The 27,500-nt window shown below is 51.3% G+C and overlaps 1 protein-coding gene across 1 annotated transcript in view; it reads left to right on the top strand.

Annotated features, from left to right (window-relative positions):
- afg2a (AFG2 AAA ATPase homolog A) overlaps positions 1-27,500 on the top strand; it is a gene marked incomplete at its 3' end in the record, with an annotated part of 56,899 nt that overhangs the window by 12,163 nt on the left and 17,236 nt on the right. Inside the window, exons 9-15 of the mRNA XM_079744820.1 lie at positions 1-71; positions 569-733; positions 14,546-14,683; positions 18,816-19,025; positions 21,175-21,228; positions 22,078-22,157; positions 26,781-26,907. The exon at positions 1-71 is cut by the window's left edge and continues 31 nt beyond it. Of these exons, the coding sequence (XP_079600946.1) occupies positions 1-71; positions 569-733; positions 14,546-14,683; positions 18,816-19,025; positions 21,175-21,228; positions 22,078-22,157; positions 26,781-26,907 (845 nt within the window). The remainder of the gene's footprint in view (positions 72-568; positions 734-14,545; positions 14,684-18,815; positions 19,026-21,174; positions 21,229-22,077; positions 22,158-26,780; positions 26,908-27,500) is intronic.

Genomic DNA, 27,500 nt, shown 5'->3' with positions numbered 1-27,500 from the left:
GAGCCACCAACCGGCCCCACGCCCTGGACCCCGCCCTGAGGCGGCCCGGGCGATTCGATAGGGAGCTGGAGGTGGGTGCCGCCCTCTGATTGGTCGGGGAGGGGTCTTCTTGTCGTCAGGCAGAACCAAACATGTGGGGGGCCAGGTTTGGGGTTAACTGGTTTACTGGTTAACCACTGGTTTTTGTTGTGTCAGGTGGGGTGAGGGTTAGGGTAAACTGGTTAGGGTTAACTTGTTAGGGTTAACTGATTAGGGATAACTGGTTATTGTGTCAGGTGGGGTGAGGGTTAGGGTAAACTGGTTAGGGTTAACTGGTTAGGGTTAACTGATTAGGGATAACTGGTTATTGTGTCAGGTCGGGTGAGGGTTAGGGTTAACTGGTTAAGGTTAACTGGTTAGGGTTAACTGGTTAGGGTTAACTGGTTTACTAGTTAACCACTGGTTGTTGTTGTGTCAGGTGGGGTGAGGGTTAGGGTTAACTGGTTAGGGTTAACTGGTTAGAGTTAACTGGTTAGCGTTAACTGGTTAGCGTTAACTGGTAAGCGTCAACTGGTTGTTGTCGTGTCAGGTGGGGGTCCCCAGCGCCGCCGACCGCCTCGACATCCTCCAGAAGCTTCTGACCGCCGTCCCCCATGAGGTCGACACCCACGACCTCGCCCGGGTCTCTGACTCCGCCCACGGATACGTCGGAGCCGACCTATCGGCCGTCTGCAAGGAGGCAGGCGAGTTCCCCGTACATCGCCACATGAAAACATAATCAAGATGTTTAGTAAGTGGTACAAACCGGTTCTGAATACACAATACGATGTTAATAAACCAGTAAAAACTAGTTCTGAGTACACAATACAATGTTAATAAACCAGTAAAAACTAGTTCTGAATACACAATACGATGTTTATTAATCTGTACAAACCAGTTCTGAATACACAATACGATGTTAATAAACCAGTAAAAACTAGTTCTGAATACACAATACGATGTTTATTAATCTGTACAAACCAGTTCTGAAAACACAATACGACGTTAATAAACCAGTAAAAACTAGTTCTGAATACACAATACGATGTTTATTAATCTGTACAAACCAGTTCTGAATACACAATACGATGTTAATAAACCAGTAAAAACTAGTTCTGAATACACAATACGATGTTTATTAATCTGTACAAACCAGTTCTGAATACACAATACGATGTTAATAAACCAGTAAAAACTAGTTCTGAATACACAATACAATGTTTATTAATCTGTACAAACCAGTTCTGAATACACAATACGATGTTCATAAACCAGTAAAAACTAGTTCTGAATAAACAATACGATGTTTATTAATCTGTACAAACCAGTTCTGAATACACAATACGATGTTAATAAACCAGTAAAAACTAGTTCTGAATACACAATACGATGTTTATTAATCTGTACAAACCAGTTCTGAATACACAATACGATGTTAATAAACCAGTAAAAACTAGTTCTGAATACACAATACAATGTTTATTAATCTGTACAAACCAGTTCTGAATACACAATACGATGTTCATAAACCAGTAAAAACTAGTTCTGAATAAACAATGCGATGTTTATTAGCCGGTACAAACCGGTTGAATACACAAGATGTTTATTAACCGGTACAAACCAGTTCTGAATACACAATGTCGTCAGAGCCCTACTGCTCAGGAGAGTCAGACCTGGACCCTCTAGCAGAGGGTTTCTGTTCCAGTCCCATTTCCTCTCTGCTGGGTTCAGGTTTCTGACATTTAAAATACATTACATTTAGGGCATTTAGCAGAAGCTTTTTTCCAAAGCGTCTTACAGTAAGTATATTAGTCAGAAGAAAGAAGAACAACAATATATCGCTGTCGGTACAGTAAGGATGTTCCTAGAACCGAGTGACAAGCACTAACAGTCGCTTGGTTGACGTCTCCGCCTCTCAGAGAAGGTCTTCTCTCCAGGTCCCAGGTCTCAGGGAACACTAGGGTGTTCAGCAGTAGTAGTATTGTCATTTGATTTAGTAATCCTAGTATTAATATTAATAGCAATGTTAGTAGTAGTAGTAGTAGTAGAGGTATTAGTAGTAGTAGGAGAGATCGTAGATCAGATCAGGGAGACCATAGACCTGCAGCCAGGACCTTCTCTGAGAGGCCAGAGAACCACTTCCTCTCGTGGTAGGAAGTCGGGCGATCCACATGGAAACCACAGAACCACCAGAGGCTCCCAGTGATCCAGGTTCTGGTTCTGGTGGGCTGGGTCCGGATCCGGTCATTCCACGCCACACCAGAGGGTTGGCTTCAGTCTGCGCGTGTGTGTGTGTGTGTGTGTGTGTGTGTGTGTGTGTGTGTGTGTGTGTGTGTGTGTGTGTGTGTGTGTGTGTGTGTGTGTGTGTGTGTGCACGCCTGCCTGGGTCTTGTGAAAATGTATGTGTGTTGGTTTGTTTGGCTGCGTCTGTGTGTGTGTGTGTCTGTGTGTGTGTGTGTGTGTGTGTGGTCTCCTGGGTGGTCCTGTCCACTAGTATTATGGGATGGATTGTATTCCAGGGTGGAAGTGTGTGTCTGCCCAGACGGAAGCCCAGTGTGATTAACTATACACACACACACACACACACACACACACACACACACACACACACACACACACACACACACACACACACACACACACACACACACACACACACACACACACACACACTCAGCCCCCTTTAACCCCCTAACCCTCCTAACTTTGCATGGACCACAGCAACTCCACATCTCTCCAGCCAGTGAAATACATCACGCTCTTATTGTGAAATCTGACTAAGCTTTGAAGATCAGTAGGACCTGTGTTCAGTGTTACTGATCTGCTTAATGATGAATTATAAAAACACACACACGCGATAAGGGAGCTGTTGGAAGTGCCTGGAACCATTGTAAACATAAATATATAAATTGTACATATGATGGCTTTACAGATGATAAACATGTGTGCCGCCTTCCCATGAGGAACTCAAGAGCGATGAAGGGTAATGAAAAAACTAATTAGATCAGCTCTTTACTTGTTTTAGTGTAACTTCTTCCTAAAGCTCTGCACTCTTCCAATTAAGACGGTTGTAAAAGCCCTATGAAGGCGACATCTAGTGGCCAAACCGAGTATCACAGCCATTGGCCCTCTACTCACTCCGTGACCATCCTGCTTTGTACTGCACGGGTCAGTGGTATAGTGATGCCCAGGGGTGTAGGAATGAGTTTAACATTGGGGGGGACACATATCGGAAACCTGACTGATCCGTTAATGGTTTGAACAGAAATATGTCATTAATGAAACTACACTGAAAAAAATCACAAATATATTTTGTTCTACTAAAAAGATACATTTATAAATGTAAAGGAAAACACATTTTGAATGGCAGTAATGAGCTGATGAATATCAAATCAATTCTTTAATTGCTCAATCATCCAGTTTTTGTAGAATAAGAAGCGGTGACAAGACGCTGTGTTGCGCTTTCAAAATAAAATAAAATATTCGCTTTCAAAATAAAATAAAATATCCCCCCGGTATAATTCTTAGGTGGGACAAATGCGCCTGTCTCCAATATTGGAGGGGACACGTCACCCCCGTCCCCCCCGGTTCCTACGCCCTTGGTGATGCCATACAAATACTGCAATAGTGGTTGTGTTCAGCAGTAGTAGTATTGTCATTTGATTTAGTAATAGTAGAATTTATAGCAATAGCAATTTTAATAGTAGTAGAGATTGTAGTAATAATAATAATATTAGTGGTGGCAGTGGTAGTAGTAGTAGTAGTAGTAGTAGTAGTAGTAATAGTAGGAGAGGTATTTGTAGTAGTAGTAGTAGTGGTATTTTTAGTAGTAGTAGTAATGGTTAAGAGGCTGACATGTGGTCGGCAGTTGTGATCTGATTGGTCGCTCGGTGCAAACCTCCTGGCGTGGCCGGGGGCGGGGCTTGTGTCATGTGATCTGTTGCCCAACTGATCTGGTAATGGCGGATGACTCATTTCCTCAGTCTTAGCACTGTAAATTGACGTGTGTGTGTGTGTGTGTGTGTTTGTGTGTATTTGTGTATTTGTGCGTGTGCCTACTTTGTTTGGCTCCACATCCGGACACTCTGTTTAGAGAGTCAGTAAACAGGGGAAGCCTCTGGAACAAAGAGCTCCATTAAAGCTGCACACAGCCGTCTGGAGCCCAGAACCAGCTAGGTGGTACTGCGGCCATAGCCAAGATCACCCATGGACTTAGGATCTCTTAGGTCAAAGGTCATCGATAGAGTTAACTAAGACCTCTTATGTCAAATGGCCAGCTATAGATCCAGTCTCTCTGGTCAGAGATCAACTATTGATCCAGTCTCTCTGGTCAGAGATCAGCTATAGATCCAGTCTCTTGTCAGAGATCAGCTATAGATCCAGTCTCTCTGGTCAGAGATCAGCTATAGATCCAGTCTCTCTGGTCAGAGATCAGCTATAGATCCAGTCTCTCTGGTCAGAGATCAGCTATAGATCCAGTCTCTTGTCAGAGATCAGCTATAGATCCAGTCTCTCTGGTCAGAGATCAGCTATTGATCCAGTCTCTCCGGTCAGAGATCAGCTATAGATCCAGTCTCTCTGGTCAGAGATCAGCTATAGATCCAGTCTCTCTGGTCAGAGATCAGCTATAGATCCAGTCTCTCTGGTCAGAGATCAGCTATACAGGTCTGCAGGGTAGTTTTGTGTAATGTGTGGTGAGGAGGAGCCCGTGGGTAGACAGATCCTTGATCAGAGTGTTCTGTGTGGACGGATGGGTTGTGGAGATGCCGGGGAGGGACCGGACCCCAGCCAGGATCCAGGCCAGGTCCTGGGACAGGACCTGGCCTGGATCCTGGCTGGGGTCCTGAGAAAGGACCTTTGACACGACCAGGACCTGAGACCAGGACCTGGACCTTAGACCAGGACCAAAGACAGGACCTGAGACCAGGACCAGAGACAGGCCCAGAGACATGACCAGAGACAGGCCCAGAGACAGGCCCTGAGAGCAGGACCTGGACCTTAGACCAGGACCTGGACCTTAGATCAGGACCTGAGGCAGGACCTGAGACCAGGACCTGAGACCAGGACCAGAGACCAGGACCAGAGACAGGACCAGAGACAGGACCTGAGGCAGGACCTGAGACCAGGACCTGAGACCAGGACCAGAGACCGGAGCCTAGTGTTTTGTGTTGAACTGTGGCATGAACTGCGAGCGGCGACGTGAGCGGGCTAAACAAGCGCTAAACGCTGCAAGATGTTTACGGAGGACACTTCCTCTGCACGGCTCCTTCCTGAGGACGGCAGGAATGTCAGCCGGGCTTCCATAAATACTTCCACCTCCGCCAGACAATAATCCACCAGTATCAGTCGTTAGCCCGCAGCCAGCCGGCCACAACTCCCTCTGTGTGTGTGTGTGCGTGCACGTGTGCTTGTGTGCGTGTTTGTTTTTCGTGTGTGTCTGTGTGCGTGCGTGTGTGTTTGTGCGTGCGTGGCTTCGTGTGCATGCCTCTGCGTTTGTGTGCATGTGTGTGCGCCTTTGTGTTTCTATGTGTGTGTGCGCGCGCTTGCGGGCATGTGTGTGTTTGTATGTGCGTTTGGCGTGTTTGTGTGTTTGTGTGCATGCGTGTGTGTGTGTGTGTTTTGGGGCACAGAGGACAGAGGCTGGATTTATACATACAGGTGTTCCGGAAGCTTCAGCATGTAATGGACCCCCCCGCTCTCTTTACATGTTGTAATGCCAAAAGTATTTCACAATTCATCTGAGAGAGAGAGAGAGAGAGAGAGAGAGAGAGAGAGAGAGAGAGAGAGAGAGAGAGAGAGAGAGAGAGAGAGAGAGAGAGAGAGAGAGAGAGAGAGAGAGAGAGAGAGAGAGGGGAGAAAGAGATTCCAGTGTCTCTCTCTCTCTTTAAACAAATACATTAATTGTGTCATTGGTGCTATGGTTCAAATTCTAATGAGCTTTATTGGAATGGAAAATAAGCAGTGCCAAAGCAAATAAACAAAGGAAAAATAACAATTGTCAACCTAATTGGAAAATATAAATCAGCTAAATGTATTATTGCTGTTGTTGCCAGTATTATCATTAGTATTATTATGAACGATGTGATGAACAGTGTCAGTATAGCACTGAGATGGTGGTGCTAACAGTCAGAGCTACTGGATGCTAACATCTTGTACATGAATGAGAGGGGGTGGGTCTGGTTCTGCCCTGCTATTGGACGGGGCGATGTTGTCCAAACCCTCTCCTCCTCTTTCCGGAAAGTTCCGGTCTCTCTGGCCGCAGAAGATCTGAGGAATTCCTCTCCTTGCCAGATTCTTCAAATCCTTATGGAAGAGTTGGTGGTCGCAAAGAGATCTACTTTGTTACAGCTTCTAGTTTAGCACTCAGAGACAGGTCATCAAGGATCAGGTAGGGGTTAGACAGTACAGATACACGTCATCGAGGAGCAGGTGGGGGTTAGACAGTACAGAGACAGGTCATTAAGGCGCAGGTAGGGGTTAGACAGTAGAGAGACAGGTCATTAAGGAGCAGGTAGGGGTTAGACAGTACAGATACACGTCATCGAGGAGCAGGTGGGGGTTAGACAGTACAGAGACAGGTCATTAAGGAGCAGGTAGGGGTTAGACAGTACAGAGACAGGTCATTAAGGAGCAGGTAGGGGTTAGACAGTAGAGAGACAGGTCATTAAGGCGCAGGTAGGGGTTAGACAGTAGAGAGACAGGTCATTAAGGAGCAGGTAGGGGTTAGACAGTAGAGAGACAGGTCATTAAGGAGCAGGTAGGGGTTAGACAGGACAGAGACAGGTCATTAAGGAGCAGGTAGGGGTCAGACAGGACAGAGACAGGTCATTAAGGAGCAGGTAGGGGTTAGACAGTAGAGAGACAGGTCATTAAGGAGCAGGTAGGGGTTAGACAGTAGAGAGACAGGTCATTAAGGAGCAGGTAGGGGTTAGACAGTAGAGAGACAGGTCATTAAGGAGCAGGTAGGGGTTAGACAGTAGAGAGACAGGTCATTAAGGAGCAGGTAGGGGTTAGACAGGACAGAGACAGGTCATTAAGGAGCAGGTAGGGGTTAGACAGTACAGAGACAGGTCATTAAGGAGCAGGTAGGGGTTAGACAGTTCAGAGACAGGTCATTAAGGAGCAGGTAGGGGTTAGACAGTTCAGAGACAGGTCATTAAGGAGCAGGTAGGGGTTAGACAGTAGAGAGACAGGTCATTAAGGAGCAGGTAGGGGTTAGACAGGACAGAGACAGGTCATTAAGGAGCAGGTAGGGGTTAGACAGTACAGAGACAGGTCATTAAGGAGCAGGTAGGGGTTAGACAGTAGAGAGACAGGTCATTAAGGAGCAGGTAGGGGTTAGACAGTACAGAGACAGGTCGTTAAGGAGCAGGTAGGGGTTAGACAGTAGAGAGACAGGTCATTAAGGAGCAGGTAGGGGTTAGACAGTAGAGAGACAGGTCATTAAGGAGCAGGTAGGGGTTAGACAGTAGAGAGACAGGTCATTAAGGAGCAGGTAGGGGTTAGACAGTACAGAGACAGGTCATTAAGGAGCAGGTAGGGGTTAGACAGTAGAGAGACAGGTCATTAAGGAGCAGGTAGGGGTTAGACAGTACAGAGACAGGTCATTAAGGAGCAGGTAGGGGTTAGACAGTACAGAGACAGGTCATTAAGGAGCAGGTAGGGGTTAGACAGTACAGAGACAGGTCATTAAGGCGCAGGTAGGGGTTAGACAGTAGAGAGACAGGTCATTAAGGAGCAGGTAGGGGTTAGACAGTAGAGAGACAGGTCATTAAGGAGCAGGTAGGGGTTAGACAGTACAGAGACAGGTCATTAAGGAGCAGGTAGGGGTTAGACAGTACAGAGACAGGTCATTAAGGAGCAGGTAGGGGTTAGACAGTAGAGAGACAGGTCATTAAGGAGCAGGTAGGGGTTAGACAGTAGAGAGACAGGTCATTAAGGAGCAGGTAGGGGTTAGACAGTAGAGAGACAGGTCATTAAGGAGCAGGTAGGGGTTAGACAGTACAGAGACAGGTCATTAAGGAGCAGGTAGGGGTTAGACAGGACAGAGACAGGTCATTAAGGAGCAGGTAGGGGTTAGACAGTACAGAGACAGGTCATTAAGGAGCAGGTAGGGGTTAGACAGGACAGAGACAGGTCATTAAGGAGCAGGTAGGGGTTAGACAGGACAGAGACAGGTCATTAAGGAGCAGGTAGGGGTTAGACAGTAGAGAGACAGGTCATTAAGGAGCAGGTAGGGGTTAGACAGGACAGAGACAGGTCATTAAGGAGCAGGTAGGGGTTAGACAGTACAGAGACAGGTCATTAAGGAGCAGGTAGGGGTTAGACAGTACAGAGACAGGTCATAACGGAGCAGGTAGGGGTTAGACAGTACAGAGACAGGTCATTAAGGAGCAGGTAGGGGTTAGACAGTAGAGAGACAGGTCATTAAGGAGCAGGTAGGGGTTAGACAGTAGAGAGACAGGTCATTAAGGAGCAGGTAGGGGTTAGACAGTACAGAGACAGGTCATTAAGGAGCAGGTAGGGGTTAGACAGTAGAGAGACAGGTCATTAAGGAGCAGGTAGGGGTTAGACAGTAGAGAGACAGGTCATTAAGGAGCAGGTAGGGGTTAGACAGTAGCAGCTTGTGGCTGTGGACACAGAGAGCTTGTGTCCACAGCCTGATGTGGTCGTGGAGCTCTGTGGATCCATGTGTTGGGGCCTTGGTACAGGAGCGTGGTGTGGGGGAGGGTCTGGGGTCTGTAGTCCTCCACAGCCGGCCCCCGGGGGGGTCCAGGTCAGCGGATGTGACCCCTTAAGAGGAGGCCCTGATTTTGGGGGAGACGGGATTTGGACCCACATAATTAAGACCATCCCTGCTTAACCACCACAAATAACCCCCTCGTCTCTCCTCTCCCCTCTCTCCTCTCCTTCCTCCTCTCATCTCCTTTCTCCTCCCCTCTCCTCTCCTTTCCTCTGCTCTCCTTCCTCCCCTCCTCTCCTTTCTCCTCTACTCTCCTCTCCTCTCTCCCCTCCTCTCTCCTCCTCCTATTATCAATCCCCGTGGATCTGGGATGGATCTGAAACATTCTGGAGGGGAGCGTGTGGGGAGGAGGGGAGGGGGGGGAGGAGGAGGAGGAGGGGAGGAGGGGGGCGGGCGAGGAGGCGCAGACGGTTTGAATTAGGTCCTGTTGTGTTGTGTTTTTCCCCCTCCTTCCCAGCGGATGTTTTTATAAGCAGCCCAGTGTGGCGTGGAGTCAGCCAAGAGGGGGAGAGGGGGGAGGGGGGATAGGGGGGAGGGGGGGGAGGGAGGAGAGGGGGGAGAGGGGGGAGAGGGGAGGGGGGGAGAGGGGGGAGAGGGGGGAGGGGGGAGAGGGGAGAGGGAAGACGGGGGAGAGGGGAGAGAGTGGAGAGGGGGGAGAGGGGGGAGGGAGGAGAGGTTCCCTGAAGCACACTCGTTGAGTAACGTGGTTTAGTTTCCACTTCCTTGAGGTCAGGCTCCTTCACCCTGCCCGCTGATCCTCCTTCAGCCCGCTCCTCCTCTGATCCTCCTTCAGCCCGCTCCTCCTCTGATCCTCCTCCAGCCTGCTCCTCCTCTGCTCCTCCTCCAGCCCGCTCCTCCTCTGCTCCTCCTCCAGCCCTCCCTCCCTTCTTTCCTCCTCACTGCTGCTCCTCTCAGCTCCTCTCTTCTCCTTTCTCCTCCTTTTTTCTACTCGCTGCTCCTCTCTCCTCCTCTCCTCTCGTCAGCTTGGCCTCTCTCCTATGTAGAGAGGTTTTCAGAACCCAAAAACATAATTCATAAGAAATTCAGCTGGAAATCAATATCAATATTTAAAGTTTTTTTTAGAAATATAGAGAGAGGGAGAGAGAGAGAAAGAGACAGCCAGTGATATATAGAGAGAGAGAGAGAGAGAAAGAGACAGCCAGTGATATAGTGAGAGGGAGAGAGAGAGAGAAAGAGACAGCCAGTGATATAGAGAGAGGGAGAGAGAGAGAAAGAGACAGCCAGTGATATAGAGAGAGGGAGAGAGAGAGAGAAAGAGACAGCCAGTGATATAGAGAGAGGGAGAGAGAGAGTTATGGAATGGGCTCCTCCACCCAATTTTACAGGAACACGAACTGACTGGTGTGCAATCTCTCTCTTTCTCTCTCTGTCTCTGTCTCTCTCTCTCTCTCTCTCTCTCTCTCTCTCTCTCTCGCTCTCTTTCTCTCTCTGTCTCTCTCCCTCTCTCTCTCTCTCTCTCTCTCTCTCTCTCTCTTTCTCTTTCTCTCTGATGGGTCCTGGAAAATATAAACAGGATGTAGTCTTGTCTGATCGTAAATTCCCATCTGTTTGACCCCCCCCCCCCACAGACACACATACACACACACCAACCCTTTAACCCCTCAAAAGAGGAAGAGTTGTGTGTGTGCGTTTGTCTGTGTGTGTGCGTGTGTCTCTGTGTGTGTGTGTGTGTGTGTGTGTGTGTGTGTGTGTGTGTGTGTGTGTGTGTGTGTTTGTGGGTATCATCATAGCTGAATACATGATGGGCTTTATCATCCCTGTTGATACATAACCTCACAATATAAAGGAACCTGTTCCATCATATATCATTGTGTTCACTCCCTCACATTCGCCTCTTCCACATGTGTTCCACATTTCTATTTTGAAAGTTCATATTTTTACTTTTTTAATTTAATATTCTCTTATAATATTTAATATCTATTATTAATTCACCATCTTTAGCAGGACAATCGTGACGAACAGCTTCCTTTGGTATTATTTAGGCACTCCAGTTCTCTCGCCTCAGACTTAGCAAGCTAGCATGTGATAAGTCTGTAGCATGCTAGAGGCGCTAGGAGTCTTGTTCTATAGTGACCGTAGCACGCTAGAGGAGCTAGGAGTCGTAGCATGCTAGAGGAGCTAGGAGTCTTGTTATATAGCGACCGTAGCACGCTAGAGAAGCTAGGAGTCGTAGCACTCTAGAGGAGCTACGAGTCTTTTACCATAGCGACCGTAGCATGCTAGAGGAGTTAGGAATCTTGTTCTATAGCGACCGTAGCACGCTAGAGGAGCTAGGAGTCATAGCACGCCAGAGGTGCTAGGAGTCTTGTTCTATAGCGACCGTAAAATGCTAGAGGAGCTAGGAATCTTGTTCTATAGCGATCGTGGCACGCTAGTGGAGCTAGGAGTCGTAGCACGCTAGAGGAGCTAGGAGCCGTAGCACGCTAGAGGAGCTAGGAGTCTTGTTATATAGCGACCGTAGCATGCTAGAGGAGCTAGGAGTCTTGTTATATAGCGACCGTAGCATGCTAGAGGAGCTAGGAGTCTTGTTATATAGCGACCGTAGCATGCTAGAGGAGCTAGGAGTCTTGTTCCATAGCGACCGTAGCACGCTAGAGGAGCTAGGAGTTGTATCACACTGGAGGAGCTAGGAGTCTTGTTATATAGCTACCGTAGCATGCTAGAGGAGCTAGGAGTCTTGTTCCATAGCGACCGTAGCACGCTAGAGGAGCTAGGAGCCGTATCACGCTAGAGGAGCTAGGAGTCTTGTTCTCTAGCTCTGGAGGTGGAGGTGTACCTCAACCCTCAGAGGCCCCGGTTGAGATCCCTGCCAAAGGGCCTTCGGGCCGGCCAGACGGCGTCTGCGTTCCGCTGAGTTACGGCAGACCAGAGGTCTCAGGAATGACCAAACATGGGCGTGAAATGGACGTGATGTTTGGTTATTTTTCAGCTCAACTGTTTTTTGTCAGTTGTTATTCCCCACCCCCAGTGTTCGAATGAAGACCTATTTAGGAATTTGGACCGAGATTTCCTCTTTGGTTGCGTCAGAAAAAGGCCAAGTCACGTCATGATTCTTAACAGCCACTAAACACGGCGATGAGCGATCATTTATCAGACGCACCTCATCGTCATTCTAAACCGATGAAATGTCGACAGACACTTTCAATAACACTGTTGTTTAAAGCGGCATTAAACCGCTCCTGAAGGCCCCAGTGCGTGATTGGCCCCAGAGCCACCTCGGGGGAGGGAGGGGGAGGGGAGTCGCTGGGTAGCGGGCGTTGCCGTGGCGATACCTGTGTGTAGTGTAGCCCGGAGTGTGTAGCCTTTTGTGAGCGTGTTGTGTCTTAACTTTCCGATGTGTACAAAACAACAAAACAGATCCGTCCCTCATTGTCCCGGTCGCTCCAGGGACGGCGCGTTTATTTCACACGGACATAAAGAGTGGCGGGTAACTCGGTACGCGTTGCCATGGAAACCGGCGCCTGAAACAAACATAAAACACGACGGCGGGGTTGGGCTTTCACAGGCCGGCACCAGAAGAGGGCAACGTGGAAGATATCCTAACCTGACCCCCCTCTCAGTGAAGAGAAGAAAGGACTGGAAACTGAACCAGTAATGCACTTAGGTTTACTACTGGAACCTTTGAGCAAAGCCTATCCCCCCCACCAAACGTCCACGATACCAGCACCTGATCCACAGTGGGACAGGTGGGGGGCGGTGGAGGGAACACGATCCACCCCCTCAGGTGGAGGAACGGGGAACAGAACAGTGTGACCTATAAAGTCTACTGAGCCCATAGCTGGGCTGTATGGGGCTCAGGAGGTAGAGCGGGTCGGCCGGTCACCGGAAGGTTGCTGGTTCGATCCCCGGCTCCTCCTAGCAGAGTGTCGAGGTGTCCCCGAGCGAGACGCCTCACCCTGACTGCTCCCGACGAGCTGGCCGTCGCCCTGCGTGGCTGACACCGCCGTCGGTGTGTGAATGTGTGCATGAATGGGTGAATGTTAGGCAATATTTTAAAGCGCTTTGAGTGGCCACTGGTTAGAAAAGCGCGGTATAAATGCAGTCCCTTTACCATTTATCATTGTGTGTGATGTCATGCAGTCGCCTGGTCCAGGCCTGCCTGGAGGTCCAGGTCTGACTGGGGGTCCAGGTCTGACTGGAGGTCCAGGTCTGACTGGAGGTCCAGGTCTGACTGGAGGTCCAGGTCTGACTGGGGGTCCAGGTCTGACTGGAGGTCCAGGTCTGACTGGAGGTCCAGGTCTGACCGGGGGTCCAGGTCTGAGTGGGGGTCCAGGTCTGACTGGAGGTCCAGGTCTGACTGAGGGTCCAGGTCAGACTGGGGGACCAGGTCTGACTGGAGGTCCAGGTCTGGTTGGGGGTCCCCGCCTTGGGGCCTTCAGTTGGTCTAGGGTTACGGTTCCCCCAGGCGGTTGAGCTGCCTCTGAATAGGCTGGTTCGATGGGGGCTTCCTCCCTTCTCCGTGCCCGTGTACTCTCTTCCCTTCCCGAACAGTTGTGCAATCCACACAATCCCTCACCATCAAAACCAGTCTTGATTCAAACTGGTTCATCTGGAAATGCACACAGAGCCGGACGTGATGGTCCATTATTTACGGATCCTAAGATTTAGCGACACCAGATACCGCCTTAATCCTTCCCGTGGGATTGTTGACCGGTTGTGGGCGGCAGCGTATTGTACGTGTGTTGTGTGTTGTGTGTTGTTGAGTATCTCCATAAGTACGGCCTTCAGGCCACCTGCCGTGACCCTGGATGTCCCCGTGAGGATGAGGTCTGACTCCTCCAGGTCCTTGTGTGGGAATGCCGCAGTGTCAAAGAGGTGCTGGCTGGTAATTACATCTCACTTCCTGTCAGCTTAGGGTCCTTTCTCCCCGTGAATGTGGGAGCCATTATGTCCTCCGTCAAAAGAGGAATTAGGCTTCATTTAGAGATTTGCTTTGGTGCCGCGGAGGTGGAGCCGGCAGCCTGTTGCAGCCTGACGGGTGGAGGAAGGGTTGAAGGATTGGAGGGGTGGAGGCTGGAGTTGTGGACGGTTGGAGGGGAGGTGGTGAGACGTCAGGGCAGGAAGCTCGGGGCTATGACAGCGGAACCGTTGCTCGATGAGAAAGCGGTTTGACAGATTCCAGACGGCTTTCCCATCCCTCTTTCCGGACGAGAGAGAGAGAGTATGGACGAACGAGGAGACGCGAGACGTAACCGCTGACAGCTTCGAAAGAAAGAGAATCTCTTTTGACCACTGAGAGGAAATCTCCTCCTCTCCTCCTCTTTCTGACAGGGTTGTCGTTTAAGAGTCCGGCGTGGTTTATAAGAAAGAGGTGCACAGATATACAGACGAGTGTAGACGGACAGATGGACTGTCACTGACATGTATTCAAAGAGATAGACAATCCCAACTGCATCCATCTCTTCTCTATGAAGTGGTGGTTCTGTGTACTGGTGATGAAGACCTCTATGAAGTGGTGGTTCTGTGTGCTGGTGATGAAGACCTCTATAAAGTGGTGGTTCTGTGTGCTGGTGATGAAGACCTCTATAAAGTGGTGGTTCTGTGTGCTGGTGATGAAGACCTCTATAAAGTGGTGGTTCTGTGTGCTGGTGATGAAGACCTCTATGAAGTCGTGGCTCTGTGTGTCGAAGGTTCCTCTAAAGAGATGCGCTAGTGGTTTGGTGTTAGATGTACTGACCATAGAGATGTGTCCCTCCAGGTCTAAGAGCCCTGAGGAGGGCTCTGGCCCGGACCCCCCTGGACCAGCGGACCCCCCTGGACCAGCGGACCCCCCTGGACCAGCGGACCCCCCTGGACCGGGACCTGGTGGGGCGGGTGAGCCTGACCCTGCAGGACCTCCAGTGGGCCCTAGGCCAGGTCAAACCCAGCGCCATGAGGGAGGTGGCCATCGACGTGCCCAAGGTGGGAGAGACCGGGACCCGTCTGTCTGTCTGTCTGTCTGTCTGTCTGTCTGTCTGTCTGTCTGTCTGTCTGTCTGTCTGTCTGTCTGTCTGTCTGTCTGTCTGTCTGTCTGTCTGTCTGTCTGTCTGTCTGTCTGTCTGTCTGTCTGTCTGTCTGTCTGTCTGTCTGTCTGTCTGTCCGTCCGTCCGTCCGTCTGTCTGTCCGTCTGTCTGTCTGTTCCCCTGCCTGCCTGCCTGTCTGTCTGTCTGCCTGCCTGTCTGTCCGTCTGTCTGTCTGTCCGCCTGCCTGCCTGTCTCGCTGTCTGCCTGCCTGTCTGCCTGCCTGTCTGTCTGTCTGTCCGTCTGTCTGTCTGTCTGACTGCCTACCTGTCTGTCTGTCTGTCCGTCTGTCTGTCTGTCTGTCTTCCTGCCTGTCTGTCTGTCTACCTGTCTCTGTCTGCCTGTCTGTCTGTCAGCCATAACCTGTGTGTTAGAAGCTTCCTTCTTCTTCTAGAACATGGCTCGGAAAAAAGGTTAATAGAACAACAACGAGACTCCGACCTCGAAAATAAAACCAAGAACAAAATATGAGGAGCAGAAGACGAGCCTCTGAACCTCCTTGAGTCCCCCAGGCTCTGGTCCAATCACAAACACCCCCCCCCACACACACACACACACACACACCCCCACGAGCCAATCAAAAACTGCTGCCAGCCAAACACAGTCTGTCACCAGCCAATCAGAAACCAAAGGACCGGCCAAGCAGAACCAATAACCTCTCAATGACCGGCCAATCAAAAACCTTTACCAGCCACTCAGCACCGAGTCACCAACTCTTCACTAGTCAATTACAACCAATCACAGGCCAGTCAGAACCAATCAGCAGCCAATCAGCAGCCAGTCAGAACCAATCAGAACCAATCAGCAGCCAATCAGCCTCTCCAGAGGAGGAGGTAACAACAGGGGGGAGTCGACCTAGTGTCCCTCTGACCCCCTGGAGGGGGGAGAGAGGTAGGAAGGGCGAGAGGAGGAGGAGGAAGTGGAGGAGGGAGGCAAGGGGGAGGAGGGGGGAGACGCTCAGAGGGTGTTTCAGAGGGTGCATGTACGAGCGTGCACGGTTCAGACCTTCTGTTTAGGAGCGTGCATGTGTGAGTGTGCACGTGCAAGGCAAAATGGTTTAGGAGTGTGCACGTGACATAATGTTGAGGAGGGTGCATGTGTGAGTGCATGTGTTAGACATAATGTGAAGGAGCGTGCGCATGACATAATGTGGAGGAGCGTGCACGTGTTAGACATAATGTTGAGGAGTGTGCACGTGTGAGTGCACGTGATAGACATAATGTTGAGGAGCGCGCACGTGACATAATGGCAGGAAGAGGCTCTCATCCTCAGAGGTAATAGGAAGCAGATCACTGAGCCTGGGGATCCGGCCAGAAACCCCCCCCCACACACACACACACACACACACACACACATACCGTCCTCACCCCCTCGACCCCCTTCCTCACCCCTCTCCCACCCCCCACACATGCCACAAAAAAGATGATGAGGAGACGAAGAGAGAGAGAGAGAGAGAGAGAGAGAGAGAGAGGAGATAGGGAGAGAGGGATGGAGGAAGAGAGGGAGGGGGAGAGAGCGAGAGAAAGAGAGAGAGAGAGAGGGAGAGAGAGAGAGAGAGGAGATAGGGAGAGAGAAGGGGGAGAGAGAGAGGGAGGGAAAGGGGGAGAGAGCGAGAGAGGGAAAGGAGAAGAGAGGGAGGGATGGAGGGGGACAGAGAGGGAGGGAAAGGGGGAGAGAGAGGGGGACAGAGAGGGAGAGCGGGAGGTAAGTTCTTTGTGGCCTCTTCCTGGAAACCAGAGAGAGAAAAAAAAAAAGTGTGCGCCAGTAGTCAGACGCTCTGGTTTTCTCTCTCCCTGTGTTCATGTTGAACTCTCTCCGCGGTGCCCGGTGGAGCGGAGGCCGGCTCCCAGAGCCCGCTGCTCTCCACATGAGAGCTCACATTTGCTTCTAATTCCCTCTATGAGAGACTTCCAGTGGTGGCCCTCTCCCCCCCTCTCCCCCCTCTCCCAGGCCGGTGCTCGGAGCAGGGGGGGGGGAGAGCCCTGTTTACACGTAAACAAGCCCTCGGCGCACGCCCCCTCGGTCCCCAGCCAATCAGGCGACAGGAGGCTGTTGTGCTCCAAGGACTTTGCTTCTTCTGACTTGAGTATTTTCTGTGAGTTGTGACCAAGCCTCTTCAGAAGGTCTGGATTTGATATCTGGGTGTTTAGCAGCCAGGGCAAGGGGAAGCTCTCTGTATCAAGCTCTCTCTGTCACTGTCTTTTCCTCTCTCTCTCTCTCTCTCTCTCTCTCTCTCTCTCCCACTCTCCCCCCTGTCCCTCCAGGTGTGCTGGAGTGCAGTTCAGTTAGCTCCTCAAAGCCGAGGCTCTACCTCTATGTAAGACCACTCCCCCGTATTTCAGACCTATCGGGATATCCCTTCCCTGATTGGTTCAGGGAATCCACCCTGACTGTCAATCGTGTTTACTTTGTTGGGTCAGTCGTGGGGCAGTCCTTGAGCAAGGCACCTGGCCCTGGTGACCCCAGAGGCAGAGCTCTGACCACTAGGGAGCAGATACTTAACAATTATTCGTCGAAGGCCGGCCGTTCTAAGCCGACCTTCGGTCTCGGGGGGCTATTCCCCACTATTCACGGAGCCTGAGGTGAATAATTGTTTAGGTATATACTACACGTGAACACTAAATAAACAAGATTAGACTTTTTGCCAGGATTTATTTGTTTTTATTACGAGACGACCGTCACGCGCGATCTAGCCGGGACAATATCCCGAGTTCGAGATCTCAATCATGGGACATTGCCCAATATCCCTAGATAGCGCACCAATCAAATTGCGCCATCTTCACCTGGTTCACATGTAGCATATACTAAAGGATAATATGCTCTCCTCCATCCCACCTGTTCCTCCTCCTCCTCCTCCTCCTCCTCCTTCTTCTTCTTCCTCTTCTTCTTCTTCCTCTTCTTCCTGCCCTTTATCTCTCCATCCCGACCCCCCCCCCCCCCCCCCCCCGTCTCTCTCTCTCTCTGCACTCCTTCCTCTCTCGCCCTGTGCCATCCATAAACTGCCGAGTGTGGGATATTTACAGTCGCTGGCTCGGCACCAGGTTTCCATTAGGTCCTCGTTTCCGTGGAGACGGCGCCGGTGGCCTGGGATGTATTACCTCGGGAGGAGGGGGGGGCAGGAAGAGAGATAAAAGAGAGATAGAGAGATTGAGATAGAGAGAAGTGCAAATGAAAGGGGAGGAGAGAGAGATCCATGGGTGAGTGTCTCACTGCTGAAGTTTTGTCCCTCATACACACACACACACACACACACACACACACACACACACACACACACACACACACACACCCGTTATCTGGTTTATCTCTCCTCCGGACATCGCTCCTCATCTCTCCATCCTTGCCTCCCTCCCCCTCTCTCTCTGGCTCTCTGTTTATCTAGAGGACAGATGTTAGTGGACCTCGCTGACTTCAACCATTTTCATGATTCAAAACAAGTCATCATTCTTCCTCTCTCTTTCCAAATATGCTTTTACCCCTCCTCCTCTTCCTCCTCCTCCTCCTCCTCCTCCTCCTCCTCCTCCTCCTCACACTGGATCTCGACCGGTTCTCCTGAAACTCACCTCAGAGCCAGCGGTCAACATGGTGACTGGCCATAAAAGGCTCTCTCTCTCTCTCTCTCTCTCTCTCTCTCTCTCTCTCTCTCTCTAATCTTAATTCCATTAATCTCTTTCTTTCCTTCATCTTCCTCCAGTTTTCTCCATCTTTCCTTGTCCATCATCTGTCTGTCTGGATGTCTGTGTGTCTCTGTGTTTGTCTCTCTGTCTTTCTGCCTCTCTCTCTCTCTCTCTCTCTCTCGCTCTCTCTCTCTCTCTCTCTCTCTCTTCTCTCTCCCCCTCTCCCCCTCTCTCCCCTCACCCTCTCCCCCCCTCTCCCTCTCTCCCCCTCTCAACCTCTCCCCCTCTCCCCCTCTCCCCCCCTCACCCTCTCTCCCCCTCTCACCCTCTCACCCTCTCCCCCTCTCCCCCCTCTCACCCTCTCCCCCTCTCTCCCCTCACCCCTCACCCTCTCACCCTCTCCCCCTCTCTCCCCAGGTGCGCTGGGCGGACGTCGGGGGGATGGAGGAGGTGAAGCTGAAGCTGCGTCAGGCGGTGGAGTGGCCCCTGAGGCACCCGGAGGCCTTCACCCGGCTGGGGGTGCGGCCTCCCCGCGGGGTGCTGCTCTACGGCCCCCCGGGGTGCTCCAAGACCATGATCGCCAAGGCCCTGGCCAACGAGAGCGGCCTCAACTTCCTGGCCATCAAGGTGAGGGGGTGGAGGTGGGTGGTCTGGGTGGTCTGGGGTGGTACCCCCTTCACCCTGGGTGTCCCGGGCTGAGGGTTAGGGGGGGTACACCCTAACCTGGGCCGTGCCAGGATCAGGGTGTACCCCCCAGATCCTGGGACACCCAGGGTTAGGCTGTCCCAGGGTTAGGGGGGGTACACCCTAAGCCGGGGGGTGTCCAAGGGTCCAAGTGATGACTAGCAAGGACCCGTCAGGTGAGGAGACCCTCCCCCTGGATCGACCGGGGGGTCCAGGTCTCCAGGCGGACCACGGTCTCCTGGTGGTCCACCTGGACCTCCTCTTCCTGGTGGTGTTCACCAGGTCCTGCTCCCCTTTGCAGGCCCGTCCATCAGCCCGCCAGAGAGAGACCCCCCCCCCTCTGTCCTCCCCCTCCACTAAGCACCCCCATCCCGCCCCCTCCCTGATTGATTGATCGATCATCTTCAGTGAATGGGGGTGGATGTTAAGCGTCTTTGAGTATTTAGAAAAGCGCTATATAAAACTGATGCATTATTATTATTATTATTATTATGTTGGGAGAGCCGTTGCCGTGGGGGACGGAGTGTTTGGTGTCTGTGCTGTCGATCCAGGAAGCTGTGGTTGGTAACAGCCACGGCTGGGTTCCCCTCTCATCTGGTACTCTTTAGGATGAGATGACGGCCGTTGATTCAGTCCGGAAAGGCGGTTTGTCCCAGCAGTTTGGAAAATGACTGAATAAGAGCGAGGCGACAAGTACCGAAAATATACAGAAAATGCCAGGCGCAATTTTCCGGGGCTAGGCTAACAGCTTGCAGTGGTGGAATGTGAAAAAGATACCGAAAATGCAAGGCGCTTTCGCTGATTATTTTAATTTAAATTTCGATTCTTCTGTCTCTGTACTGTCTAACCCCTTGCTTCTCCTAACTGAACTGTCTCTCTACTGTCTAAGCCCTACGTGCTCCTTAATGACCTGCCTCTGTACTGTCTAACCCCTATCTGCTCCTAACTGACCTGTCTCTGTACTGTCTAACCACTACCTGCTACTTAATGACCTGTCTCTGTACTGTCTAACCCCTACCTGCTCCTTAGTGACCTGTCTCTGTACTGTCTAACCCCTACCTGCTCCTAACTGACCTGTCTCTGTACTGTCTAACCCCTACCTGCTCCTTAATGACCTGTCTCTGTACTGTCTAACCCCTACCTGCTCCTTAATGACCTGTCTCTGTACTGTTTAACCCCTACCTGCTCCTAACTGACCGGTCTCTCTGCTGTCTAACCCCTACCTGCTCCTTAATGGCCGGCCTCTGTACTGTTATCCCAAACCTGCTCCATAATGACGTGTGAATTCCCTGTAAATCTCTTTGGATCGGGCGTCTGTCAAAGGGCTGAACAATAAACAGTGTGTGACCTCCTGTTCCTCGCTGGCTATCGGGAATGAGTGATGGCGTTCTTATTGCACATGGCTTCCTGGAAGAGGCAGACGACCCACTCTGTCCCGGGCGTTTGTTCCCTGTTTGTACGAGCCTTTGTGTCCGGCGGCCGGTCCTGATGACACACAGACCGGGATCTGTGACGTCACGCGCGGCCCAGTGGACATTCCTTTCCTAAAACGAACCGCAGTGTTTTCCTCCGTGCCACCGAGTCTCCAGAGCGCTGAGTGGGGTAATGCTGGGAAATAAACCCGTCGTTCCCGGCTGATTGGGACTGAAGGCTTTATAACAAATCATTTACATTCAGGGCGTTTATAAAAGTGGACGCTTTTATCCAAAGCGACTTACAAGTACATCACAGATGAAAGAGAAACAATATATCGCAAGTGCCAAGGACAAACAATCGCTAGGTTAACCCATTTCCCGCTACACAACTAAGTACTATTTTTAACTGCCATGACGTACAACATACCATAAGTGCGTACGAGGGGGGTAGGGTGGGGTGGGAGGGGGCGATGGAGGCTATGCAGGGTCCAGGTGAACTCTGAATAAGTGTGTCTTGAGTCTTTTGCGGTAGTCGGTGAGTGACGGTCCTGACGTTGGCAGGGAGCCCGTTCCTCCACTGCAGGGCCAAAACAGAGAAGGGTTGCGACTTTGAGTCCTTGTGTTTGAAAGCTCCGTTGGCCAGAGACCTCCTTCTGATCGCCTGATTCCTGTTTCAGGGTCCAGAGTTGCTGAGCAAGTACGTCGGGGAGTCGGAGAGGGCCGTGCGAGAAGTGAGTTATTTCTGGGCTTCCCGTCGTACGTCTTCCCCTCCTCCAGCACACCCCTGTACTGCAGAACACACATGAACACAGTCGACTGTGTTCTTAATCTGCTGTACCTGTAGATGGATGGATGGATGGATGGATGGATGGATGGATGGATGGATGGATGGATGGCTGGATGGATGGATGGATTGATAGACAGACAGACAGACAGACAGACAGACAGACAGACAGACAGACAGACAGACAGACAGACAGACAGACAGACAGACAGACAGACAGACAGACAGACAGACAGACAGACAGACAGACAGACAGACAGACAGACAGATAGATAGATACTTTATTCATCCCCTTGGGGAAACAAAATGGACACACAGTAAAATTCAATCAAATCAGTCAATAAAAAGCAATATTGTTTGAAATTGCACATAAGAAAGAGCCAGAGGTAGATATTAATAAATAAACGTTATGTCCATAAATTGCACATTGTTCATAGTGTGGGGGTGGGTTGAATATATACAGTATTCTGCTGGTGGGCTGCATGCATACCGTCCTTTCCTCTATCTCCTCTACCTCCTCTACCTGAGCCAGCGGGTCTGGTTGTGTTGCGCTGTACTCTGCTTGATGCTAGGTGGTATTTGGTGGAATTTACGTGTTGGTGTCCTCATGTGCTTCTGTACTGTGCGTACCACCTGTTGTCCAGTTGTCTGTCCTCTCCGTACCACCTGACTTCCTGTTGTGTTGCGTTGTGTTGTCCTGTCCTCTCCGTACCACCTGACTCTCTGTCCTGTTGTGGTGTGTTGTCCTGTCCTCTCCGCACCACCTGACTTCCTGTTCTGTTGCGTTGCCCCCCAGGTGTTCAGGAAGGCCCGAGCCGTCGCCCCCTCCATCGTGTTCTTCGACGAGATTGACGCGCTGGCCGGCGAGCGGGGGAGGTAAGAGGACACGCCTCGGCCAATAGGAGAGCACGCTTTAAACACACTAAAATAAACCACTTCATGAGGTCAAGGATATCCTGTCAGGCAGCGGGCCACCCGCCCGTATGAGGGGTCCTGTCAGCCCAGGGCCCCCCCCCCCCCCAACCCCTTCAGGGTCAAGTGTGCTGTAGGTCCGAGCCACTATGGGGTGGATGGAGAGGGTTTGGGGCTAGGCTAGCAGCTAGCGTTGGTGGATGGAGAGGGTTAGGGCTAGGCTAGCACCTAGCGTTGGTGGATGGAGAGGGTTAGGGCTAGGCTAGCACCTAGCGTTGGTGGATGGAGAGGGTTAGGGCTAGGCTAGCACCTAGCGTTGGTGGATGGAGAGGGTTTGGGGCTAGGCTAGCAGCTAGCGTTGGTGGATGGAGAGGGTTAGGGCTAGGCTAGCACCTAGCGTTGGTGGATGGAGAGGGTTAGGGCTAGGCTAGCACCTAGCGTTGGTGGATGGAGAGGGTTAGGGCTAGGCTAGCACCTAGCGTTGGTGGATGGAGAGGGTTTGGGGCTAGGCTAGCAGCTAGCAGTGGTAGAAGGTGAGGGTTGGGGGCTAGGCTAGCAGCTAGCGTTGGTGGATGGAGAGGGTTAGGGCTAGGCTAGCAGCTAGCGTTGGTGGATGGAGAGGGTTTGGGCTAGGCTAGCAGCTAGCGTTGGTGGATGGAGAGGGTTAGGGCTAGGCTAGCAGCTAGCGTTGGTGGATGGAGAGGGATAGGGCTAGGCTAGCAGCTAGCAGCGGTGGATGGAGAGGGTTTGGGGCTAGGCTAGCAGCTAGCGTTGGTGGATGGAGAGGGTTTGGGGCTAGGCTAGCAGCTAGCGTTGGTGGATGGAGAGGGTTAGGGCTAGGCTAGCACCTAGCGTTGGTGGATGGAGAGGGTTAGGGCTAGGCTAGCACCTAGCGTTGGTGGATGGAGAGGGTTAGGGCTAGGCTAGCAGCTAGCGTTGGTGGATGGAGAGGGTTAGGGCTAGGCTAGCAGCTAGCGTTGGTGGATGGAAAGGGTTAGGGCTAGGCTAGCACCTAGCGTTGGTGGATGGAGAGGGTTAGGGCTAGGCTAGCAGCTAGCGTTGGTGGATGGAGAGGGTTAGGGCTAGGCTAGCAGCTAGCGTTGGTGGATGGAAAGGGTTAGGGCTAGGCTAGCAGCTAGTGTTGGTGGATGGAGAGGGTTAGGGCTAGGCTAGCAGCTGGCAGAGCTGGAAGGTTAGGCTCAGGGGCTAAGCTACTGCATCCCTCAGGGTCATGGGACTGGACCTCGGCGGCGGTGAGACGCCCCACTCTGACTCCTCCCCCGCAGAACGCGTGTGACGCCCGTCAGCGGGACGACACTGGGAACATCTGTGTCTTAAAGGAAGGGCCCGGGGTCGGGGGTCATGAGTGTAGGAGGGGGGGGGGGGTCTGCAGACGGACAAACAGGCCATTGTGGCGGTGAGCAGCAGATGGGGAAAGGCCAAATATGAGCGCTGCTTCCTGCCGGAGCGTGAGGAGGAACCAGAGGAGCAGGAAGGAGGATGTTGGGCTATGGTTTACACGGGGGACTTTTATTTTGGAATCCCGACCCCGCTCCAGACACTCAAAACAATCACTTTTTGCGTTGTAAGTGGCGTACGGGTGTCACTCTGAGCTACTGTACTGTGAAGGTTGTTTTACAAACTTTTTACACAATGCATGGCGTGAATGACGGACTGAATGGAGGTCGACGTTTCAAGTTGCTGTAAGAAGATGAGACAATATAAGAGGACTTCGGTATTCGTTTGTAGCTTAGCTTACAGTGCAGACATACATCAGTATTTGTAGCTTAGCGACAGTGGTCCGACATACATCAGCATATTTACCTTAGATTACAGTGCAGACAACCATTAGTATATGTAGCTTATCTTACAGTGCAGACATACATCAGTATATGTAGCTTAGCTTAGCTTACAGTGCAGACATACAGTAGTATACGTAGCTTAGTTTACAGTGCAGACATACATCAGCATACGTAGTTTAGCTTAGCTTACAGGGCAGACATACATCACTATATGTAGCTTAGCTTAGCTTACAGTGCAGACATACAGTAGTATACGTAGCTTAGTTAACAGTGCAGATATACATCAGTATATGTAGCATAGCTTAGCTTAGCCTACAAGCTTAGCTTAGCTTAGTTTAGCTTAGCTTAGTTTAGCTTGGTTTCCTGTGTTGTATTGAGTAGCTGTCAGGCTGTCAGTGGCTCCCAGCCCCATATCTGGTCTGGTCCAGCAGAGGAGAGGATAGGACCAGGGAAGGAGGAGCAGCAGAGACATGAGGATGGAGGAGGAGGAGGAGGAGGAGGAGGGTGGGCCCGTAGCCACCTAGCTGCTAACCATCAGAGAAATGCACTTAGCTGCGGCGGAATACGGTTATTTATGGGCCTCCACTTCCTGCCGTGTTTAATCAATAAAGTGGCCCCCGCGGTGTTGACACAGGGAGACAACGGGGAGGGGACGACACACACCTGTAAATCACCTGACACACACATTGAGCTTGGGGGAGGGGAGGGGAGGGAGGAGTCAATGGGGGCGGGGATGTTTCTAGAGGGAGGGGTCAGGTGTGAGGGATTGGGGGGTAGTTGAGACGGAAGGGGGGGCGGGAGAGAGAGAGAGGACAAGATGGTTGTCATGTTCAATCCATTAAATACCAGCAGTTATGATGTGTGTCAGTTGGGGTTACATTGTGATTTATGGGTCATGTTATCCTACTGACAGACTGACCAGCAGACAGACAGTTCCCCAGAACAGCAGGCCGGCGTCAGGGTGGGTCACTGCAGGGGGTGGTCAGGAGCCACCTCGGCTTTGGCCGGCTGTGGTTCTGGGCCAACAGGCCGGGTCGGTCTGAGGGCGCACTCACACTAGGCCATCTGTACCGCGCCCAAGTCCGTTTCACACCTGCACCGTGCTCAAGTACGACTGTTGATCAAAAACTCAACTTCACGATCGCACCGACGTGAACCGCTTGCCGTCACGTTTATTGTTTGATGCGAAAGAAGGGTCGCACAGACTATGCGTCATCCAGCTCAGGTCGCGTAGCCGTGCGCGTGTCGGCTCATTAGCATCTTTACCGTGGCCTGAGCACACCTCTCCGAAGTGTGCTCAGGCCACGGATTTGAACTGTGCTTGAGTATGGTTGGCGTGCCCACACTAGCCAAACGATCTAGACTTGAGCACGGTGCAGGTGTGAAACGGACTCGGGCACGGTACAGATGGCCCCGTGTGAGCGTGCCCCGAGGAAGGACGAAGGAAACTGGAGCCAGGAGTTTATGGAGCGGACAAAGGAAATAATCAGCAGCCGAACAAGAGGGAGATACCGGGGTTATGAAGAGGAGAGGAGGCCTGCAGGGGGACAGGATGGAGGGAGGGGCAAAGAAGGAGGAGGAGGAGAGAGTGGGGGAGGAGGAGGAGAGAGGGGGGGAGGAGGAAGAGAAAGGGAGAGATCAGCGCTGATGAATGAGAAGATTAAATCAATGTGTTGATTTCCTGCCTTGCACAGGTTTCCCTCTCTCTTTCTCACTCCATCTCTCCCTCCCTCACTGTCCCTTTCTCTCCCTCTCTCTCCCTCCCTCCTTCTCCCTCCCTCCCGCCTTCTGTCTCTCCTTCTCTCTCTCTCTCCCTCTGTCTCTTGTCTGTCTCTTATTTTCTTTCTTTCTTTCTTTCTTTCTTTCTTTCTTTCTTTCTTTCTTTCTTCTTTCTTTCTTTCTTTCTTTCTTTCTTTCTTTCTTTCTTTCTTCTCTCTGTCTATAGTGCCATCTTATTTCCATTCATCTCTATTCATCTCTCTCTCTCTCTCTCTCTCTGTCTCTTTCTCTCTCTCTCTCTCTCTCTCTCTCTCTCTCTCTCTCTCTCTCTCTCTCTCTCTCTCTCTCTCTCTCTCTCTCTCGCCCCCAGTCATCTCTTGGTGACAGAGCGTCTTTGTGTCTCTGTGGCCTCGTCCACTAATGACGTCTGCTGCTTCCGCTCATCCTGTCAACACACACACACACACACACACACCCACACACACACACACACACACACACACACACACACGAAATCACACACACACACACACAAAGAAACAAGGGCATACACACACACACACACACACACACACAAACAAACGAGGGCACACACACACACACACACACAAACAAACGAGGGCACACACACACAACTACTCGGCCACACATGCACACACACAAACAACTACATGCGCGCGCCCACACACACACACACACACACAGTGTAAAGAAACACTTTGCAGCGTCCTGTAACATGCTAGTAGCTGGATGTATGGCTGCTGTTTGTCCGTCTCACAGCCTTTAGTTGACAGCGTGTTTCTCTCTCTGTCATCACTGGGGACAAGAGTCATTCAACAGCCTTCCTCAAGTCACCGGTACAACACTGTCTGTCCGTCTGGCTGCCGGTCTGCCTATCTGTCTGTCCGTCCATCCATCTGTCTGTACATCTGTCTGTGTGTGTATCTGTTGGTCATAACTGCTGGAACCATCTTGTCTTCCTTAAGTCAAGTCCATCCTAAAACTTAACTCTCTAACCTCTCTAACCTCTCTCTCTCTTTCTCTCTCTCTCTCTCTCTCTCTCTACCCCCAGCTCCTCTGGGGGTGTGGGCGATCGAGTCCTGGCCCAGCTCCTGACAGAGATGGACGGCATCGAACAGTTACGAGATGTCACCGTGCTGGCAGCCACCAACCGCCCCGACATGATCGATAAGGTGCACTCACTCAATGTCTCTCGCCCTCTCACTCTGCCACTCTGCCGTCTCTCTCCCTCTCCGTCTCTCTCCGTCTCTCTATCGCAATTTAATTTGATTCACCTTCTCAAAGTCACTTCCGTCTGTCTCTCGCTCTCTACTTTTGTCTCTTTGTGTCCTACTCTCTCTCTCTCTCTCTCTCTCTCTCTCTCTCTTTCTGTCTCTGTCTCTGTCTGTCTCTTTGTGTCCTAGTGTGTGTCTCTCTCTCTCTCTCTCCTCTGTGTGTCCTGGTGTCTCTCAACCATCCTGAAGGCTCAGGTTGAGAGACATGCGTCTGGGGGGGGGGGAGGGATGTTGAGTGTCTCTCTCTCCTCCTCTTAAGTACATGATTGATCAGGTCAAAGGTCAACTGGCCGCCTGTCTCCTGTGACTGTGTACCGTTACCACACAGACACACACGCACACACACACACACACACACACACCGCACACAAATGCACGCACGCATCCACACACACACACACACACACACACACACACATGTTTCGGAGGAAGTATTGGTCGGTTTATAAACACCGTGATAGAACCGAATAAACCAAAGCATGGCGATCTCC

Source organism: Pollachius pollachius (assembly GCF_949987615.1).
Source record: "Pollachius pollachius genome assembly, chromosome: 10".
NCBI lineage: Eukaryota > Metazoa > Chordata > Actinopteri > Gadiformes > Gadidae > Pollachius > Pollachius pollachius.
The sequence above is the reverse complement of the archived record's forward strand: the minus strand, read 5'-3'. Positions and strand labels throughout refer to the sequence as shown.